The sequence below is a fragment of the Callionymus lyra genome, chromosome 11 (assembly GCF_982586985.1).
Source record: "Callionymus lyra chromosome 11, fCalLyr1.hap1.1, whole genome shotgun sequence".
NCBI lineage: Eukaryota > Metazoa > Chordata > Actinopteri > Syngnathiformes > Callionymidae > Callionymus > Callionymus lyra.
The window spans coordinates 21,237,119-21,255,513 of record NC_141828.1 but is presented as its reverse complement, the minus strand read 5'-3'; the positions used below and the strand labels follow the sequence as shown (position 1 = coordinate 21,255,513).

The following is an 18,395-nucleotide window of genomic DNA, read 5'->3' as shown; positions in this document are numbered from 1 at the left end:
AGGACGACATGGATTTGAAGGCGCTGGGGTTTGATGTTGCTGAGGGGGTGAATGATCCGTATTTACCAGGGGATTGTGGGATATTTGTGACGAGAGTGGACAAAGGAAGTATTGCAGACGGAAGATTAAGGTGCGTGGCTACAATCCTTGTTGTCATGGCAACAGCAGCACCCTAAAGGTGTCGTTTTAAATCTTCCTCAGAGTGAACGACTGGCTGCTCAAGATCAACGACATGGACCTGACCAACAAGGACCGGAAGCAGGTGGTCAAGGCGGTTCTGAGCGGAGGAGGACTGATCAACTTGGTGGTGCGAAGAAGGAAGTCTATGGGCGGAAGGCTGGTGACTCCGGTCCACATCAACCTCATCGGACACAAAGGTGAGCTCAGCCCGGAACGAGTTTGAACTTCCTGTCTCACGTTTTTGACCTTGTGTGTGTCAGACTGTGGCATCGGTCTGGAGAACGGCGTGTTTGTCGCCGCAATAGTTCAGGGCAGTCCAGCAGCTAAGGAGGGTTCTCTGAGTGTTGGAGATCGACTGATTGCGGTGAGTCTTCTGCTAAAAAAAAGAAGTATTCATTTAAAAATGGATCTTTAAAGGATCTAGTCTTTATATACAATAGATGTCGCTATAATTATTTGTCACGCGTGTATGACGTCATGCTTATTTTCATTTTACCGAAATCGCTTCCCTCCTCAGCCCTTTAGATGGCGCTATTATTAACTTTCTTTTAACCCTTTTCCATCACATAATGGTGATATTTGACTGACAGTCGGCTCAGTAAACAGAAACCAACTTTCACTTCAGAAAAGTATACATGCATGATTCTAACAAAGAATTTAAATTATATCTTAACTCAACTGTTAATTCTTGTGTCAAACTAATGATAAATGTATTGTTTTTGCACTTTTGTTACAGACATATTAAACTAACCTTAAAATGTTCAAGTGCATTTCTGTCTTCATCTTATACTGTTTTTGTTACTAGATAAATGGAATTGCTCTGGATAACAAATCTTTGACGGAGTGTGAAGCCCTGTTGAGGAACTCCAGAGACTCTCTCAGCCTCTCCCTGATGAAGGTACAACTTGTTTAACAACTTATACAACACAGAATGTTTATATACAAAGGAATATATATATATATATATATATATATATATATATATATATATATATATATATATATATATTATATACGAAGGACAGAAATAATAAATGCTCATGTTGAATATCAATATATAATGACTTTTAACAAATGATTTGTCTCAGGATTAAGACAAACAATGATTCAAAAAGAAGATTTAAGCCCTAAAACCATTAAATAGAATAGGATTAAAAGTTGAACCTAAAATTTGGATTTCACTCATTTTCTACTCATCCTCATGTCGACTAAGAGTTGGGATTAATTTCAGAATAATCTGTTCCCTTTATAAATTATAGACAAAAATGTTTGTTCATTTTAATGTAGCGACTGGAGCTCAGTTGTCTTCGTCTTTGTCCAAAAATACAAAAACATCCATATACCTCAATACTGCTCGTCTGTAACGTCCATCTTGTATTAGAGCATGAATAATTAACTTAAATAAGTCTTTATTTTAAGCTTGTTTGTAGCAGAAGGTCCAGGTCTCTGTTCTAGCTTGAAGTCTTTCCTTATTGACACACACACACAAGTGTCAGTGCACAATATTTATACTGATAGCCTGTTATCTTCTACTAAAAACAAGCTTAAAATAAATAAATGTTTATTTTTTCCGTACAATTTGTAATGTCGAGGCTTCAATGCAAGACTCTGAAAATAATCCCAACCCTTAGTCGACATGAGGGTGAGTGAAATTTTTGTGAAATATAGCTTTAAATATTTGAGGGGCTGTTGTGTAGTCAAATGATTTTGACATTCGTTTGACACAATCCTGCATCTGTCTCCATCCCAGTTCTTCCCGCACAGCACATCCGGCCAGAACATCTTCGAGAGTCTGCGCGATTCCTCGGAAAAGTCCAATGCTCGCTACCACCTGTCGGAGATCCACTCGCGGAACACTCGCAACCTGAGGCACAACAGCTCCACGCAGACGGACATCTACTGCGCGGACGTGGCGAGCGGCAGCAGCTCCAGCAGCATCTCCGGGGAGCGGCGGAAGGTCCGGGGCGGATCCGACGAGATGTTCGGGGACAAGCCATTCTCCACGGGGTCTCTGCACGCCACGGGTTTGCGACCGACCTCCGACCTGGGCTCCGGACGCTACGGCCCGAGCGCCTTCCAGGAGTGCTGCCAGTACACCAAGCAGCCGTCCTCCCTCCCCTTCGAGCCGCTGGCGCCGTCCGACTGCATGGTCCTGGAGGCGGCGCAGGAGAGGAAGCACAGCGGAGGAACGTGGCCCAAGATGATGGTGGGAGGCATGTCGGTGGCGGCGGACCCCTCCGGTCCCATCTTGGCGGCCACCCAGCTCTCCATCTACAAGTCGCCCAAGCAGAGGAAGTCCATCTTCGACCCCGACACGTTCAAGCGCCCGGAGACGCCTTCTTCCAAGCTGGAGTTCATGGCGGCCAATCAGATGGCGGCGGCGGCGGCGTGTCACTCTCCGCAGCCTTCGAAGACCGACTCCCTCTCCTCCTCGTCCAATCCCACGCCCACGCCGCCCACTCCTCCCACCCGAAGCGACTCCTTCAAGTTCAAACACAAGCATCAGAGCAGCTCCGCCTCCGACTGCACCATCACCTCGGACGGCAAGGGCGGCGACGCCGTCGGCCCCAAGGGGGCGGCGGAGAGCAGGGAGAGGAGCGAGAGGGAGCGGGACCGGAACGGGAACCACTACTTCCTCGACGGGAAAGTCCTGACCTCGAGGAAGTCGTGCGAAGAGGACATCGGCAGGACCAGGGCGGAGGAGCTGGAAGTGAAGAGGCCGAGACCCAAGTCGGCCCCTGCGTTAAGACGGAGGATGACGCCTCAGACCATCACGCTGCCCGCCTTCCAGGTCAGACTCTTCTTCTGTGGTGCCTCTCACGTCTTTAAATTAATTGTTAATATTCCGACAAGAATAAAAGAACAATAAATTAAATAAAGAAATACAATTCAAACTTCAAACAGGGAACACGTATTAACTATTAATAAGCTACTTATTCACGGGTGTATTAACAACAAAATAGCCACCTATTATTCATTGTGACTATATTATAACTGAACTACACCTTATCTTTACTGATTATTAACAGGAGGAAAAGCTAAAGGTTTATTTGGGTGAATATTAACTTCTCTCATTGTACTTACACCTAATAAGGGTTAAATAGAGAGAACTACTTCACTGTTATTCATAAAGTCTATTTTAAAATAAAAGAGCACAACATTAACAGTGTGAGTCCTAATTACTCAAAAATAAATATTTGTAATTGTGAAATTGTTGCCTATTTCAAAGTGGCAGGATATTCATAATTAAAACTACATAGAAACTGGGTCACAACTTTTAAACCAGTAATCACAATTTTGTTATTAATGATTACAGAAACGAGTTATTATTAACGACAATTTAACTGAAAAACAATGTATAAAAAAACCATAATAACCTTAAAAGGAAAACAAATTTGTAAAATAAATTAAATGACTTGAAAAGTAGAATACTGTAGACAATGAACAGTGAACTAATCTAATCCTCAATGTCCACTTAAAACTTCATTAACGGCATGTTTTTCTTCACAGAAACAGAGCATTTTATGTCTTATCGCTCTTCTTCAATGATCCAAATTTTAATTTATAAAAAGCCCATGTGATTTTTGTGTGTTAATTTGATCATTAAAGTGATTATCCTTCAGTTAAACATGTTATGTTTAGTTTTAAAATATCAATAGCTCTTGAATGCAACAATAGCAATTCCATTGTCATTAAAGGGATCATCCACACGTGTGACAAATGCGTGATCTGATCACGATACAGGGGCAACAATACGATATATTGCGACATATTGTGATACCGTAGGAAAAACAATATACTGTATTAGTATTATTTTCCGAGTACCTGACTCTGGTGTTGCAGAATGTACAGACGACATGACTCTTGATGAAGTTGCAACTGTTTTCAATGGTTTTAAAACCAAATTATGTCCAAAATCAGCTTTAAAAGCTGCTGGAGTCTACTGTATCCTCTCGTGCTTAGTCAGGATCTTGCAGGATTTTATTGTAGCTTTAGCTGTAGAGGACGTAATGACTGCTGCCATCTAGCGGCTAGAAGTTTGATTGCAACACAAAAGTGAACATGTTAATTGCGATGTTGAAGTCCTGGTTCTCTCTTAGTTATTTCTGTAACTCTCCAGTAAATGATTTCTTGCCAAGACAGTTTTGTTTCCATCATCCACAGAGCTACTCCAATGACGATCACTCTCCAGAACCCAGAGACATGCTGCGTTCCTCCCCCAGTCGCTCCCACCGTCACAGTGTCGGCTTCGTTCCCACCGTCTATAACGGCACCTTACCTCCAAGTAAGTCTTTTTTAACTCTTCTTTTTTTAAGGTGTCACTGTTTAACCTTTTTTTTACTTTTTTAGATTCTGCTCACCGAGGTCTGGCCCCCTGCCCCGCTGTGACGGCGGTGATGAGGAACCCTGTGTACACGGTCCGCAGTCACCGGGTTCACACCAGTAACTGTCCGTCCGTCGCCTCCAAGATCTGCCCTCAGCACACGCACACCAGGTTGTTACCTCTGATCACAACAAAATACATGTTTATTTCAAATGTATGGCTTTGATCAGTACTTTTTCAGTATCTCATAGTTATTTCTCACAACAAGTATTTCACAGAGAATATGGGGAATAAGCAAATGGAGGTGATGAATAAGAAGTTTATGACGTGTTCACAATAGAAAACCTTAATTTCTGACTTTTTACTGTCATTTTCTTTTGATAATTTAAATGTTCAGGTGTTATTTAAAGATCACACTTTATTTAAAATTTAAAATAACATGCAAATGTTCGTAGTCCAACTACCTCTCATTGAATGCAGCCATGTGCCTTACAATGTAAAAACACACTCAAAAACAAGCTTTACAATTAAAAAGTAGTCTCACCCGACAACACAACCCCTCATTTTTCAAGCCCCCTCTCAGTGAACTCCCTAATAAATTCTTATGTTCAAGCCTTTGTAAGTGCTGAATCTGCACTTTCTTGGTGCATTCTTAAAGCAGAAATGCCGGAGGCCAAAATACCTTGCTTCTTCTCTGTTTGAAGCAAATTGTACTTTGTTTTATTTATTTAAATGGTTATATTTTCTACCTCATTGTATTTATTTACAACTTTTACAGAATTTATAATAGCTAAGACTTTATTTCATTTTATTGTTTGAAAATTCTCCATTGATTTTATTGTAAAAGCAAAAAAAAAAAATGTAATTCATTTTTAATTGTCCCTTTTAATATTCCAACCAATATATTTACTTCTTATAACTGCGCCCAGATATTTACTTCTTTATTTCATTTTATTAAATATTTGTTTATTCCTTTTTTTAGTGGTGTTTTAATCTTTTATACGTAGATTTATACTTACCATCTGAGATTAAATGATAAAAATAATGATGAAATACACACATTTTCATAACATTGTCTATTATCTAATAATTTATTACAAAAAATGATGTACAAAAACTTTTTGCACTAAATAACAATTTTAAGGCCCTGAACAACTGTGGGTGTATGATGTGACCCCACACTTTAAATGAATGTTTCCACACCTGGTCTATTATTTCTTCTTATTTTTCTGGATGGGATAATCTTTAAGGAGTTATGGTCATTTAAAAATATTCATGTCAAACCTAGTGGTTAAAAAAAAAAAGAGTTAAAGCTCAGTCCACGAAGTACAGCTAGATTGATACCAGATTCCAAATGACTCAACAAAAGTAAGTAAAAAAAAGTGAACAGGATCATGATATAGTGGCTTTTATTCTTCCTCATGAGTCTTGTTTCCTCCTGGTGGCAATTTAAAATAAGAAATATGCAATTAAATTTAATTAATCTGGTATCACGTGTACATCTCATTTGATAATCCCTTTGTGTTTTAACGATGCGAGTCTCAAGGCTTTATTTTACGATTCCAAACAGCCCTCAACACCAGGGGCGCCTCAGCCTGGACCTGAGCCAGCAGAAGAGGACCGGAGACTTCTCTGAGCCGTCGTCGTCTCGAAGCAGCCGAGCTTCACACGGTACAAACTCACTGCCCACCGGCTCTCGCCTCGGTCAGTCCGACACTCACTCACTCACGCAAGACACGCTCATGGATATGTCGTCGCTCCCCGAGTGGTTTATGTAACCGAGTGTTTTCCTGCAGGTTCCTCCAATAACGTCCAGTACCGCACGGAGCGGATCAAAATCCCCTCGACTCCTCGCTACCCTCGCTCCATGCTGGGGTCGGACCGAGGCTCCTTGTCGCACTCGGAGTGCAGCAGTCCGAGTCTCATCACGCCGCCTCAGTCGCCGCTCAATCTGGAGACGTCTTCATTTGCCAGCAGCCAATCACAAGGCTCCATTTCTCCTCTACCCCAAATCTCCGTCAGCCCGCTGCCGATAGGAGAGCGCAGGAAGGACAGGTATGTCTGAGACGACCTTTAACTGTGCAAAAACTTCACCCTAATCCTGGTTAAAGAAGGAAGAAAGGAGTTGCATAATAAAAATATTCTTTAGTTTTCTGGAGGTTTCTTTTGTGATATTTAACTCTCGTATTATCTCAGGGTCAAGATGACCCAAAGGCCCTAAAACAAGATCAAGGTGAACCACCTCCACCACATGCATATGCATTTTTGGAAGCCAGAGAGAGCCTTGACTCGGAGACAACACAATCCGGGTCACTTTGACCCTGAGATATCACAAGGGTTAAACAGCCCAAGACTTCTTTTATATTTAAATGGTTATATTTTATTTCTCAGTGTATTTAGTCACAGCTTTATCATAATTTTAAAATATTAAGAGTTGATTTAATTTTGTTGTTTGAAAAAATTCTATTGATTTTATTGTAAAATTTAAAAACAAACAATTTTTCAATTATATCAAGGATATTCTTTTTAATTGTCCATTAAAAAATCCAACATATATATATACTGTGTATATATATATATATATATATATATATATATACATACAAAACATTGTATTTCAAGACATTATCAAAACTGTGCCTATATATTTACTTCTCTTATATTTAATTTTATCAAATATTTATTTTATTCCTTTTTTTTGGTAATGTTTTAATCTTTTATATATTGATTTAAACTTACCATCTGAGATTAAATGATACAAAAATGATAAAATATATACATTTTCCATAATGTTACCTATTATTTAATAATGTATTACGAGTTATTATGTTTTAAAAAATATACTTTTTTCACCCGAACAACAGTGGGTGTATGATGTGACCCCCACTTTAAATGTATGTTCCCACACCGGGTCTATCATTTCTTCTCCTGTTCCCACAAAAGTAGGATATCATCGTCCGGGCCTCGGTGATAACATCATCTTAAACTGTTACTCTCTGTCTCCTCTACGTCTCTCTGAAATCCCTCCAGATCTCTTTACCGTAACCGATCTTTTCTAAGGCTTCCTCTGGCCGCCCGGCCGAGGTTCTCCTCTCTCAGGAGCCTCAGGTTCGTTTTCATATTTCCGACAAAAGAATGCGTCCCCCATCCTCCTCAGCCCGACTCCCCCTCTCTCTCTCTCTCTGACAAGGAGACGCATAAATCCTCAACAGTGTTTTTTTGCATTACCCACGATGCAAAAGTAGCTTTTGTGACTTCTACTCATGTCCGAGGTACTTGAGCAGTGAATCCAGCCCATGTCTGGGGAAACACCCACAGCTGTTGGATGTTGCATGAAATCCTTCTGCCCCATGAACATGGTCACGAAGCATGTTTGTGTTTTAACCTCCAGCCAAGACCCCCCCCTGCAGATTGTATGTTATGCTACAGACTTGACTCCAGCTGTAAAGCTGCATTTCCCCTTCGTCTTTGGCTGCTGATCCATTCTTCCCATTCCGACTCCATGGAATTTGCGAGCGTCTCATAAAAGCACATTTATCAGAGCGAGCGAAACGATGTGAGGTGAAGTCGATATCAATCAATGCATCGGTCATAGTTTCTGAAGCAGAAGCAGAAAAAAAAACATTCACCATCATTTCTTCTTTGTTTTCCATCATAACCTGGTTTACGTTTGTCTTCCAGGCCGTACTTAGAGGAACCCCGTAACGTCGTTGTGCACAAAGGTGCGGAGCCGCTGGGGATCTCCATCGTCGGAGGAGAAAATGGAGGGATATTTGTCTCCAAGGTTACTGGAGGAAGTATCGCCCACCAGGCAGGGCTGGAGTATGGAGACCAGCTACTAGAGGTCAGTTGATGGAAGATGGAAATGTTTCAGTTCGCTTCGTAGAAGCTCTTAACATAAGTTGAACTCTAAGTAAGGACACAGTAATCAGTTTAAATGTTGTCTTAAATAATGTTGGACTCTATTGTATTCATCAGTATGTGTCTGTTTGTACAAAACTCTTTTAATTCAAGTATTTACGTTGAAAATGTACTTTTTCTGGAGATCAAATCTTGTTTACCGTAACCACACCCACTCTGCTGGCATTGGCCAAACATTGATGTTCGTCACTGCCCGTCAATCCAGGAAGTCTCCACCGCCAAGGGGCTTGTTGTATAAAGAAAGCGGGGCGTGATTACAGCTGGCTGGAGCAGAAGTGAAGCCATTATAACATCATAATGGACTAAGCTCTCATAACCTCTCCTTTGCCCAGATTTCGGACGGGGGGAAATTTAAAAAGAAATTAATTCAAAACATGATCATGATCATGGACTTCAAGAAGACTTCAACAAGGGAACATTTGTATAAGCGTTTAAATAATTACTGTGATCTTTTAGCTATTTGAACTAACCTGCAACAGCACTGATTTGAAGATGGTGGTTGCATTCATTTCCACTATGGCTGAGCACCAAGAGTACATTTTATCATTTTGTAAACAATTACACATGTGGTCTATGACTAGAGAGTGTCTGATTTAAATTTCTCAAATGTTCTTGCTACATGCCTTGTTCAATAATCCTTCCTCCTTTACTGGTTTCTCTCCCAGTTTAACGGCATAAACCTGAGGAACGCCACGGAGCAGCAGGCTCGACTCATTATTGGCCAGCAGTGTGACACCGTCACCATCATGGCCCAGTACAACCCGCACATGTACCAGCTGGGAAACCACTCACGCTCCAGGTAACACCCCAAGTATATCTGAACATGCATTTAATGAACAATAACGACAATAAAGCCATGAAAAGAAGATGATGTTGACATGAATAAACAAGTTTTAAGTATGATCAGGTCTCATATAATGGTTTATTTCTATTATTAGCTCCCGGTTAGAGCCGGTCAGCACTCCCACCCCGCGAGGAAGTGGCGCCGCCACACCCGACAATCACTCCACCATCGACACTCTCAGCGAGCAGGATGAGGGGACACTGACTCCATCGTCCAAGCAGACCACGCCCACCACCAGCCCTCGCAGCTTCATCAGGTAGACCCCAACGCACCCGAGATCTTCTTCAACCAAACTTTACTCTGAATCTTCGTACCCAGAATGCACTCCTCCGATGGCAAGAAGAAGGTGAGCGAGACACGCTTGGTTACCGTGCGTCGACCCGGGGTTGAGGTGGGGGTCACGCTATGTGGTGGGAACCTGCGGGGCGTCTACATTGAGAGCCTGGATGAAGACAGTCCGGCCAGAGGAGCTGATGGTCTGCTTTCTGGGGATCTGATTCTGGAGGCAAGATGGATTCTACTGTGGCGAGCATTTTCTCTTGTACTAGAAAAGTTTTTTAAACGTAATGTCCTCTCCTCTGCAGTACAACACGGTGAGCATGAAGAATAAAACGGCAGAAGAGGTTTATGTCGAGATGCTAAAGCCTGCAGAGACCGTCGCCATCAAAGTGCAGCACCGACCCGATGACTTCAGCCTGATCAAAGAGGTTCCAGGGGACGGATTTTACGTTAGGTGATTATAAACCTGGTTCTTCCAAAGCAGCAGAAATCTGTGAGATGGACGCCGGTACCCACGCTGCTGCATATGAGTACTTGAATGAATACTTCAGTCAACTCAAGAGTGATCTCACTACTGTCATACTATTACGAAAAGCGCTATATAAATAAATATTACTTACTTACTTACTTACAAGAGGCAACAGTCATATTGTGGGTTCACAAAAATCATCACAAAACTTTCGCCAGGAAATAAGTCTAAAAAGAACATAATAGTACCGTATTTTTCAAACTTAGGGCAAACTTAAATTCCTTTAACTTCCTTAAAAATCGACAGTGCGCCTTATGGATTAAATCAGCTTGTACTTATTGATCACGAACCAATTTTATGTCAAACTGTCAGAGTAATACTACAAAGCCTTGTGGAGTAATACTTCAGAGAGGCTCTGTAGTATTATTCCACAAGTCGTATTATTACTCTATGAGGCTCTGTCGTATTATTACTCTACGAGAGGCTCTGTAGTATTACTCCGCAAGTCGTATTACTACTCTACGAGGCTCTGTCGTATTATTACTCTGTGAGGCTCTGTTGTATTATTACTCTACGAGGCTCTGTCCTATTATTACTCTACGAGGCTGCGTCGTATTATTACTCTTTGAGGCTTGGTCGTATTATTACTCTTTGAGGCTCGGTCGTATTATTACTCTTTGAGGCTCGGTCGTATTATTACTCTGTGAGGCTGTGTCGCATTATTACTCTGTGAGGCTCTGTCGTTTTATTACTCTGTGAGGCTCTGTCGTATTATTACTCTGTGAGGCTCTGTCGTTTTATTACTCTTTGAGGCTCGGTCGTATTATTACTCTGTGAGGCTGTGTCGTATTATTACTCTTTGAGGCTCTGTCGTTTTATTACTCTGTGAGGCTCGGTCGTATTATTACTCTGTGAGGCTCTGTCGTTTTATTACTTTTTGAGGCTCGGTCGTATTATTACTCTGTGAGGCTGTGTCGTATTATTACTCTGTGAGGCTCTGTCGTATTATTACTCTACGAGGCTCTGTCCTATTATTACTCTACAAGGCTGCGTTGTATTATTACTCTTTGAGGCTCGGTCGTATTATTACTCTGTGAGGCTCTGTCGTATTATTACTCTGTGAGGCTCGGTCGTATTATTACTCCGTGAGGCTGTGTCGTATTATTACTCTACGAGGCTCTGTAGTATTATTACTCTGTGAGGTTCGGCCGTATTATTACTCTTTGAGGCTCGGTCATATTATTACTCTGCAAGGCTCGGTCGTATTATTACTCTGTGAGGCTGTGTCGTATTATTACTCTATGAGGCTGTGTCGTATTATTACTCTACGAGGCTCGGTCATATTATTACTCTGCAAGGCTCAGTCGTATTATTACTCTGTGAGGCTGTGTCGTATTATTACTCTACGAGGCTCTGTCGTATTATTACTCTGTGAGGCTGTGTCGTATTATTACTCTACGAGGCTCTGTCGTATTATTACTCTGCAAGGCTTTGTAGTATTATTACTCTCCGAGGCGTCGTAGTATTATTACTATTACTCTCCAAGGCTCCGTCATGTTATTACTTTGCGAAGCTCTATCGTATAATAAGTCTGCGAGGATAGGTATTACAATACATGATAGTGCTGTATTTTTCTAAGGTGAACTTAAAATCCTTTAATCTTCTCACAAATCGCCAGAGCCAAAGAGCACATATAATCCAGGCCTTGTATAATAATTCTATAATTCTGGTCAGTATCTTCTCAGTCTCACTTCTTCTTGTCTTTCTTCCACAGAGCACTTTATGACAGAGTAGGAGAAGCAGAAGGAGACCTCAGTTTTAAGAAGGATGACATCCTGTATGTGGACGAGTCTTTACCGAAAGGCAGCTTTGGGACGTGGATGGCGTGGCAGCTCGACGAGAACGCTCAGCAGATCCAGAGAGGGCAGATTCCCAGTAAATACATGTGAGTCCATTAAACAAATAATTTCAGATGATAGCCTTATTTAAAAAAACATGGCGCTGCAGGTAATTGTTTATTATATTATATATATTATTATGTATAAATAAAATCTGTGTGTTTCAAGGATGGACCAAGAGTTTTACAGACGCCATAGTGTGACAGAAATGAAGGAAGATTCCGGGAAGACACTCTCAGCGGCGGCCCGTCGATCCTTCTTCAGGAGGAAACAGAAACACAAGCGCAGCAGCTCCAAAGAGAGCAAAGAGACGGTCGCCCTGGACACCATCAGCACCGACTCCATCCCTTTTCTGGAAGGTGAGGAAAGCGGCAGCTGTGAGGTCCACATGTGTGACTCTTGTGTTCTCTCTGTGTGTCAGACTGCATCAGCCTGGCGTACCAGCGGGTCCAGAAAGTGGAGTGCACTTTCCCTCGACCCGTCCTCGTCCTCGGCCCGCTCACGGACCCGGTCAAGGAGATGCTGGTCAAGGAGTCCCCGGGGAAGTTTTGCCGATGCGTTATTGGTCAGTTCAGTTTGCGAAACTTTGAGTTCCGACCTCGTAGGTTTTATTTCTGATGCATCGTTTTATTCTGTTAGAAGTGATGAAGGCGTCGCAGCAAGCCATCGAACGTGGCGTGAAGGATTGCCTCTTCATCGACTACAAACGCCGGAGCGGTCATTTCGACGTCACCACTGTTGCTTCAATAAAAGAAACGACTGAGAAGGTATTTATCACGAGATGACGGACAACCCTGGACTGAGTTAAACCTGATAATCTCATGTGCAGGGTTGTCATTGTTTGCTGGACATTGCTCCGTATGCCATCGAGAGGCTCCACAGTGTCCACATTTATCCCATTGTTGTGTTCGTCCGCTACAAAAACGCCAAGCAGATCAAGTAAGTTTGTTTTTTTTCACTCCTTAATGAAGAGAATTGTGTACAGGCTTTATTTTAATATGTCAAATGGTCAATACATGTGCTAGAAGTAGGTAAAATAATCTGGTGTGAGTATTCAAGCATTGAGGTTTGTCACTGCGCGTCATCAATCCTGGAAGTCTTCACATCCAAGGGACTCGTTGTATAAACAAAGCGGGGTGTGATTACAGCTGGCTGGAGGAGCAGTGAGGCCATTATTATGTCATAATGGACTCCACTCTCGTAACCTCTCATTTGCCAGAAAAGACAGCAGGTCATTGGTTAATTTTCTGACCGATAGAAGGCTTGTCCAGTCCAAGCTGGACCTACACTCGTCACTTCCAAGACTGTTTAGTGTCAGTTATAGGTGTAAAAATTCGATATAGCAATACATCGCCATATTCTTTTCCACAATACTGTTTTGATATTCGACAGTACATGGTACCATAGTTGTTTTATGGATTATAGTTCAATAAAGTGTTTATAAAATGAAGTAATATGTTTTTTTTAATTGACAATTGATAAATTATATTTGAATTTCAGGCCATTAGATGGTAGCAGTCATTATGTTCTACACAGCAAAAGAAACATTGAAATCCTGATTATGTCTGAGTACGAGAGGATACAGTCGACTCCAGCCCCTCCAGTAGCATTAAAAGGATAGCACAAACATGTTTGTTTCCAGGCCTTCGGGTCATCTTCACCCTTTTTTAAGAATGATGTGGTCTGTAAATTCTGCAACACCAGAGTCAAGTACTCGCACAATACTACAAATATATCCTTGTTCCTACAGTATTGCAATATATCGTCTCGTTGTCCTTGTATCGTCATTTGTATCGTATCACCAGATTCTTGCCAAATCACAGCCCTAGTGTCAATAAAGTTATGGTGGCTTCCAAATCCAACTTTTCTATATGAGGACATGTTTGTTTAAAGTCGGTACGTTAAAGAGATCGGAACAAAACGGTGACCCAGTTGGACCATAAATCTGCCAGGACTGATCTCTTAATTGAACCTGGATGTCTGCCTTAAGAAACCTTGTGTTGCACATGGCAGCCTTGTTAGTACAGCAGGCGCTCTGACTTGAACTTGATGTGACAAACACGACATGCATGTCAAGATGACTTTAACGAGGGACGACCCGGAGGTCGCCTCACTGCAGATACTCGCCGCACACGCTACTTTCCACCACCACGTTCTGAGATCTAAAGGTTTTCCTCCCTGCAGAGAGCAGAAGGACCCAGTATACCTGAAGGACAAAGTATCACAGAAACATTCCAAGGAGCAGTATGAGAGTGCACAGAAGATTGAGCAAGACTACAGCAAGTTTTTCACAGGTGAGTCAGCAGTAACTGACAAAGTGTTAGTTTATTTGTTTAACTCGCCCTATGTCGACCAAGTGTTGGGTTTATTGGTGATCTTTTGCTTTTAGAGTTATAGACAAAAATATAGGGACTGGAGCTCCGTCGTCTTCGTCTTCATCTTCCTCCAAAAAGACACTTAAAAACATCCAAATACCTCCATACTGCTCGTCTGTACTGTCCATCTTGTATAGAAGCCTCGACATGAGGAATTGAAAAGAAAAAAACTTAAATCAGTCTATATTTTGAGTCCGTGCACATGTGCAAGATTAACACTGATGGCCTGGGATCTTCCGCTACAAACAAGCTAAATATTTCGACTTATTTTATTTATTTATTTTTTGTAACATCCATCTTGTATGTATTGTTGTTTGTAGTAGAAGCTAAAAGGCTAACATGTTACACAATGTAGATGCCAGACTTGTTTATATTTTTTCGAATAATTCCTCATGTCGAGGCTTCAATACAAGATGTACGTTACAGACGAGCAGTATGGAGGTATTTGGATGTTTTTAAGTGTCTTTTTGGACGAAGATGAAGACAACTGAGCTCAAGTCGCTACATTAAAATGAACAAACATTTTTGTCCATAACTGAAAAGGAACAGATTACTCTGAATATAATCCCAACCCTTAGTCGACATGAGGGTGAGTAGAAAATGAGAGAAATTGGAATTTTGGTAGAAATTTTAAGTTATTTCCTTAATTCATTTTCAACTCTCCCCTCAGGTATCGTTCAAGGCGGAACCCTTTCTTACATTTGCACTCAGATCACCACTATAGTTGATCAAGAACAAAGTAAAGTCCTGTGGACTCCACTCGGCTGCCCCTAGAGGAGACGGCGAGCCACTGCAGCAAGACTCACGAACCCTAACTTTTACCCTCTCGTCCGAGGTACAAAAGTTTGTGTAAATTATTGATATTTTTTCAAGATTACGACCAAGGCAGGACTGAAGATGGACTCAGTCTTCCCTCGGGGATTTCAGGTGTCGTACTTGTATTGATTCAGTGCAGGTGTTTACAGTCACAGTACCAGAACCTTTAGAGATGATTTCGGCCCACCAGTCTCGCCCGTCTGAAGAAAGACGTCTTCGGTTCTTCTTCAATTATGCACCCGTGCAAGGACGACCGTGTTGTGTGTAGAAGCGTCGACGGCTGCGATGAAGTGTGGACCGACCGGAGGTCTAGACTTGAGCGTGTGGATCCAGACGTGAAGGTGTGTTTGAAGACATGCTGGAGCTCAGTGTCCTCAGCGTCGCCTCATCCACGAGTAGCCATGGTCGCACTGACCGTGAAATCTGCCCGATGTCTCCTCTATGCATTTGTGTTACTGTAGTGTTCGGGTGTGTGGAACGTTCTATGGGCCTTTGGGGAAGTGCCTTTGGAGAAGAAGGGGGGGGGGGGGGTTTGGAACCAGCACACTAGAGAAGCTCACAAGACTATGATGATCGGCCGCCGCGGCGTCCAACGGGTTAACGCTTCAGAATGCACTCCAGGGCTAGACAGACCACTGTGTAACTCACTCTCTTCAACTTGTATTTAACATTATAGAGTATAACATATACAGATACACCAGAAAACATCTATATATATATATATATATATTAAACTTATAAATCTATATTACATGTATTTTTTACTAGGTGGTTTACCTCAGTGTCTGGAGGTCTTTTTAGCAGGTAAAACATATTTCACTTTTCTTGTGGTCACATGTCACTCATTCATCAATATCGACTGATGGTAAACTAAAATATTTTTTTTTCAATCTCATCTTTACTGTTTTAATCTCGGAATCCATGTCGTTCTCCCATCTATAGTTTTCTCTAATAACATTTTAATGCAACCATTTTTAATGCAATGACATTTATTTACATATATTTTAGCTGTTTTGACTGAAATACTATAAATAATACTTAAAGGGCAACTAATGTGACTCAGTCACATGTTTTAAATGTTCAGTAAGTCTCTTTGAATTTATTCCTTTAAATTCTCCCCCGTCTGAAATCTTGGCAAACAAGAGGTTACGAGAGCAGAGTCCATTATGATGTAATAATGGCTTCACTCCTCCTCCAGCCAGCTGTAATCACGCCCGCTTTGTTTATACAACGAGTCCCTTGAATTGATGACGCGTGGTGACAAATATCAACGCAGAGTGGGTATGGTTATAATTTTTTTTGTATAAAAAACTTGTTTTATGCAAACGGACATACCGATGAGTACAATAAAGGTGATGATAAAGAGACATTATGTCAACACATTAGTTGCCTTTTAAAAATAAAATTTGTTAAAACAAAAAAAAACTAACTAAAACAACAATTAAAATCCCCATTCACATTCACACCTTTTCATCAGAGATTTTAATATTTCTTCTTATGAATATTAGTCCAGATTCAAATCCATTCCATTTATTTCTATACAGCCTCTTTATGTTTATATTGCCATAATTGGGATCATATTCATTACGTTTTTGCTCAGCACTTCCATCTTCAGAACTGACAATATTTTGCCTTCCTAGCTAAAGAAAATTGTGTTTTGAGTGATCATCTCAAAACAACAACTTAGTGCTTTAATATTTCTGGTTTTCATCTCGTAGTTTTGATGTGGTTTCACATTCTTACGAATCCTGTTTATACTTTGAATCATTCATCTGTTGGATTTAAATCCCCATCTCAGTATTGGTGTCACACTTAAGCAGTATTTTTCAAACGTTTGTTGCTTCATTCATAAATATTCAGATGAATAAATGTGAATATTGAGGTAGTAAAATTCTTTGTTTGGATTACCCACACTAAGAAAAAGTCTCTGAGCTCCACTTTAATAGCTACTAAAAACAAACGTAAATAAACGATCCCTTCTTTCTTGTGCCACAGGAAGTGACTTATCCTCAGCATCAGGGATTTACAAATCTTGCCTGAGAGATACCAGAATATTGAAATCCAGAGTTGATTCTTGAAGGTCATATTTGACTAGTATGAAGGTTGTGAGGTCTTATTTTAATTCGCCATCAGCCCGAGTCATCGTTCTTCTCAACATGAAGCAAATGAACAGGGTGAACTTCTTCTCCTCCGTTGATCGTCCGTCATTGTTCTACTGTTATTTAATGGACTTTTTCTATCAGAAGGAAAAGAAAACAGACTGTTCCTTTAACATGTATTGTATCGTGCCAAAATCCTCGCCGAGGTGATGATTTGTTTTCAAACTTCTGTTTTGCACTTGTTTAGCTGTGAACCTTTACCGTGTAAGTGTCCCATGGTTTCCAGTCGACGACATCAAGGTACTTTAATATCTACTGTAACTACTTCACGTTGTTTTCATTCTGTTCGTATCACATGAGTTCCTTACGTTTCATTTAGAGCCTTTTTCGACGCCATATATTTATGTATATGCTGAAGAAGAAGGCCTGCTAATATGAATAACTAAAAAGGGATTTATTCTTGCACATAAAAAAAACAACTTTGGTCCAGAAGTTTGACTTGTTGGGCCGGGAGAGAAAAAAAGGTAAACAGAGCAGAACTGTTTTTGTTTTTTTCCAGAGAGTGGGCGGTGACTGGAAAATGGTTGTGTGTGTAGAAAGTGCCAGGTACTGATAGATCATTTCTTTTATTAAAAGAATGTGATTTGTATGTCAAGACATTAATACGAGAATTAAACGCATTTTCTCGATTGTGTGTTTTTGTCAATGGTGTACTTTTAATAAAACAGTTATGATACAGAATCTACACTATAAATACTCAGTAATGTTCAGCACTAAAATTAACTTTGGTGCTAAAATAAAAAGTCAGAATCTCTGCTACGATTTCAACCATGCAGCTTCATTTTAAGTGACATAAACGGCTAAATAAAAAGGGACAAATTTGTCAAATGCATGTAAAACTCAATTGTATATACACACTTAAAGCTAGTCAGTAACAGTTCCACTCTAAGGCCTTGGACCTTCTAAATCGAAAAATTTAAAATATCTTAATTTTTAAAATCCACAATAGAATTGAATAAATACATTGTTTACGTGTTTAATCTAAAAATTGGATACTAACAGTACGTCTAAAATGAAATGTGACATATCTGAATGTCTTAGAAAATTACCGTGACACTGACGACGCCTGAGTACGAGAGGATGCTTTTTTTTAAAGAGTCATGTGGTCTGTAAATTCTGCAACACCAGAG

The 18,395-nt window shown here is 40.8% G+C and overlaps 1 protein-coding gene across 4 annotated transcripts in view; it reads left to right on the top strand.

The window, feature by feature from the left end:
* Positions 1 to 17,894, top strand: part of LOC148069586 (disks large homolog 5-like) — a 49,893-nt gene extending 31,999 nt beyond the window's left edge. For 2 of the 4 annotated variants that reach the window (XM_087803081.1, XM_087803078.1), the window contains 22 exons: positions 3 to 130; positions 202 to 377; positions 441 to 544; positions 986 to 1,078; positions 1,931 to 2,971; positions 4,345 to 4,465; positions 4,531 to 4,675; positions 6,075 to 6,208; positions 6,301 to 6,559; positions 7,535 to 7,612; positions 8,186 to 8,348; positions 9,091 to 9,224; positions 9,364 to 9,525; positions 9,588 to 9,774; positions 9,854 to 10,002; positions 11,792 to 11,962; positions 12,084 to 12,274; positions 12,337 to 12,480; positions 12,555 to 12,682; positions 12,745 to 12,854; positions 14,100 to 14,209; positions 14,961 to 17,894. In XM_087803081.1, coding sequence (XP_087659207.1) covers positions 3 to 130; positions 202 to 377; positions 441 to 544; positions 986 to 1,078; positions 1,931 to 2,971; positions 4,345 to 4,465; positions 4,531 to 4,675; positions 6,075 to 6,208; positions 6,301 to 6,559; positions 7,535 to 7,612; positions 8,186 to 8,348; positions 9,091 to 9,224; positions 9,364 to 9,525; positions 9,588 to 9,774; positions 9,854 to 10,002; positions 11,792 to 11,962; positions 12,084 to 12,274; positions 12,337 to 12,480; positions 12,555 to 12,682; positions 12,745 to 12,854; positions 14,100 to 14,209; positions 14,961 to 15,064 — 4,032 coding nt within the window. In that variant the 3' untranslated portion in view covers positions 15,065 to 17,894. The remainder of the gene's footprint in view (positions 1 to 2; positions 131 to 201; positions 378 to 440; positions 545 to 985; positions 1,079 to 1,930; positions 2,972 to 4,344; positions 4,466 to 4,530; positions 4,676 to 6,074; positions 6,209 to 6,300; positions 6,560 to 7,534; positions 7,613 to 8,185; positions 8,349 to 9,090; positions 9,225 to 9,363; positions 9,526 to 9,587; positions 9,775 to 9,853; positions 10,003 to 11,791; positions 11,963 to 12,083; positions 12,275 to 12,336; positions 12,481 to 12,554; positions 12,683 to 12,744; positions 12,855 to 14,099; positions 14,210 to 14,960) is intronic. The other 2 variants (XM_087803079.1, XM_087803082.1) reach the window with 2 other exon arrangements.
* Positions 17,895 to 18,395: the final 501 nt, after the last annotated feature.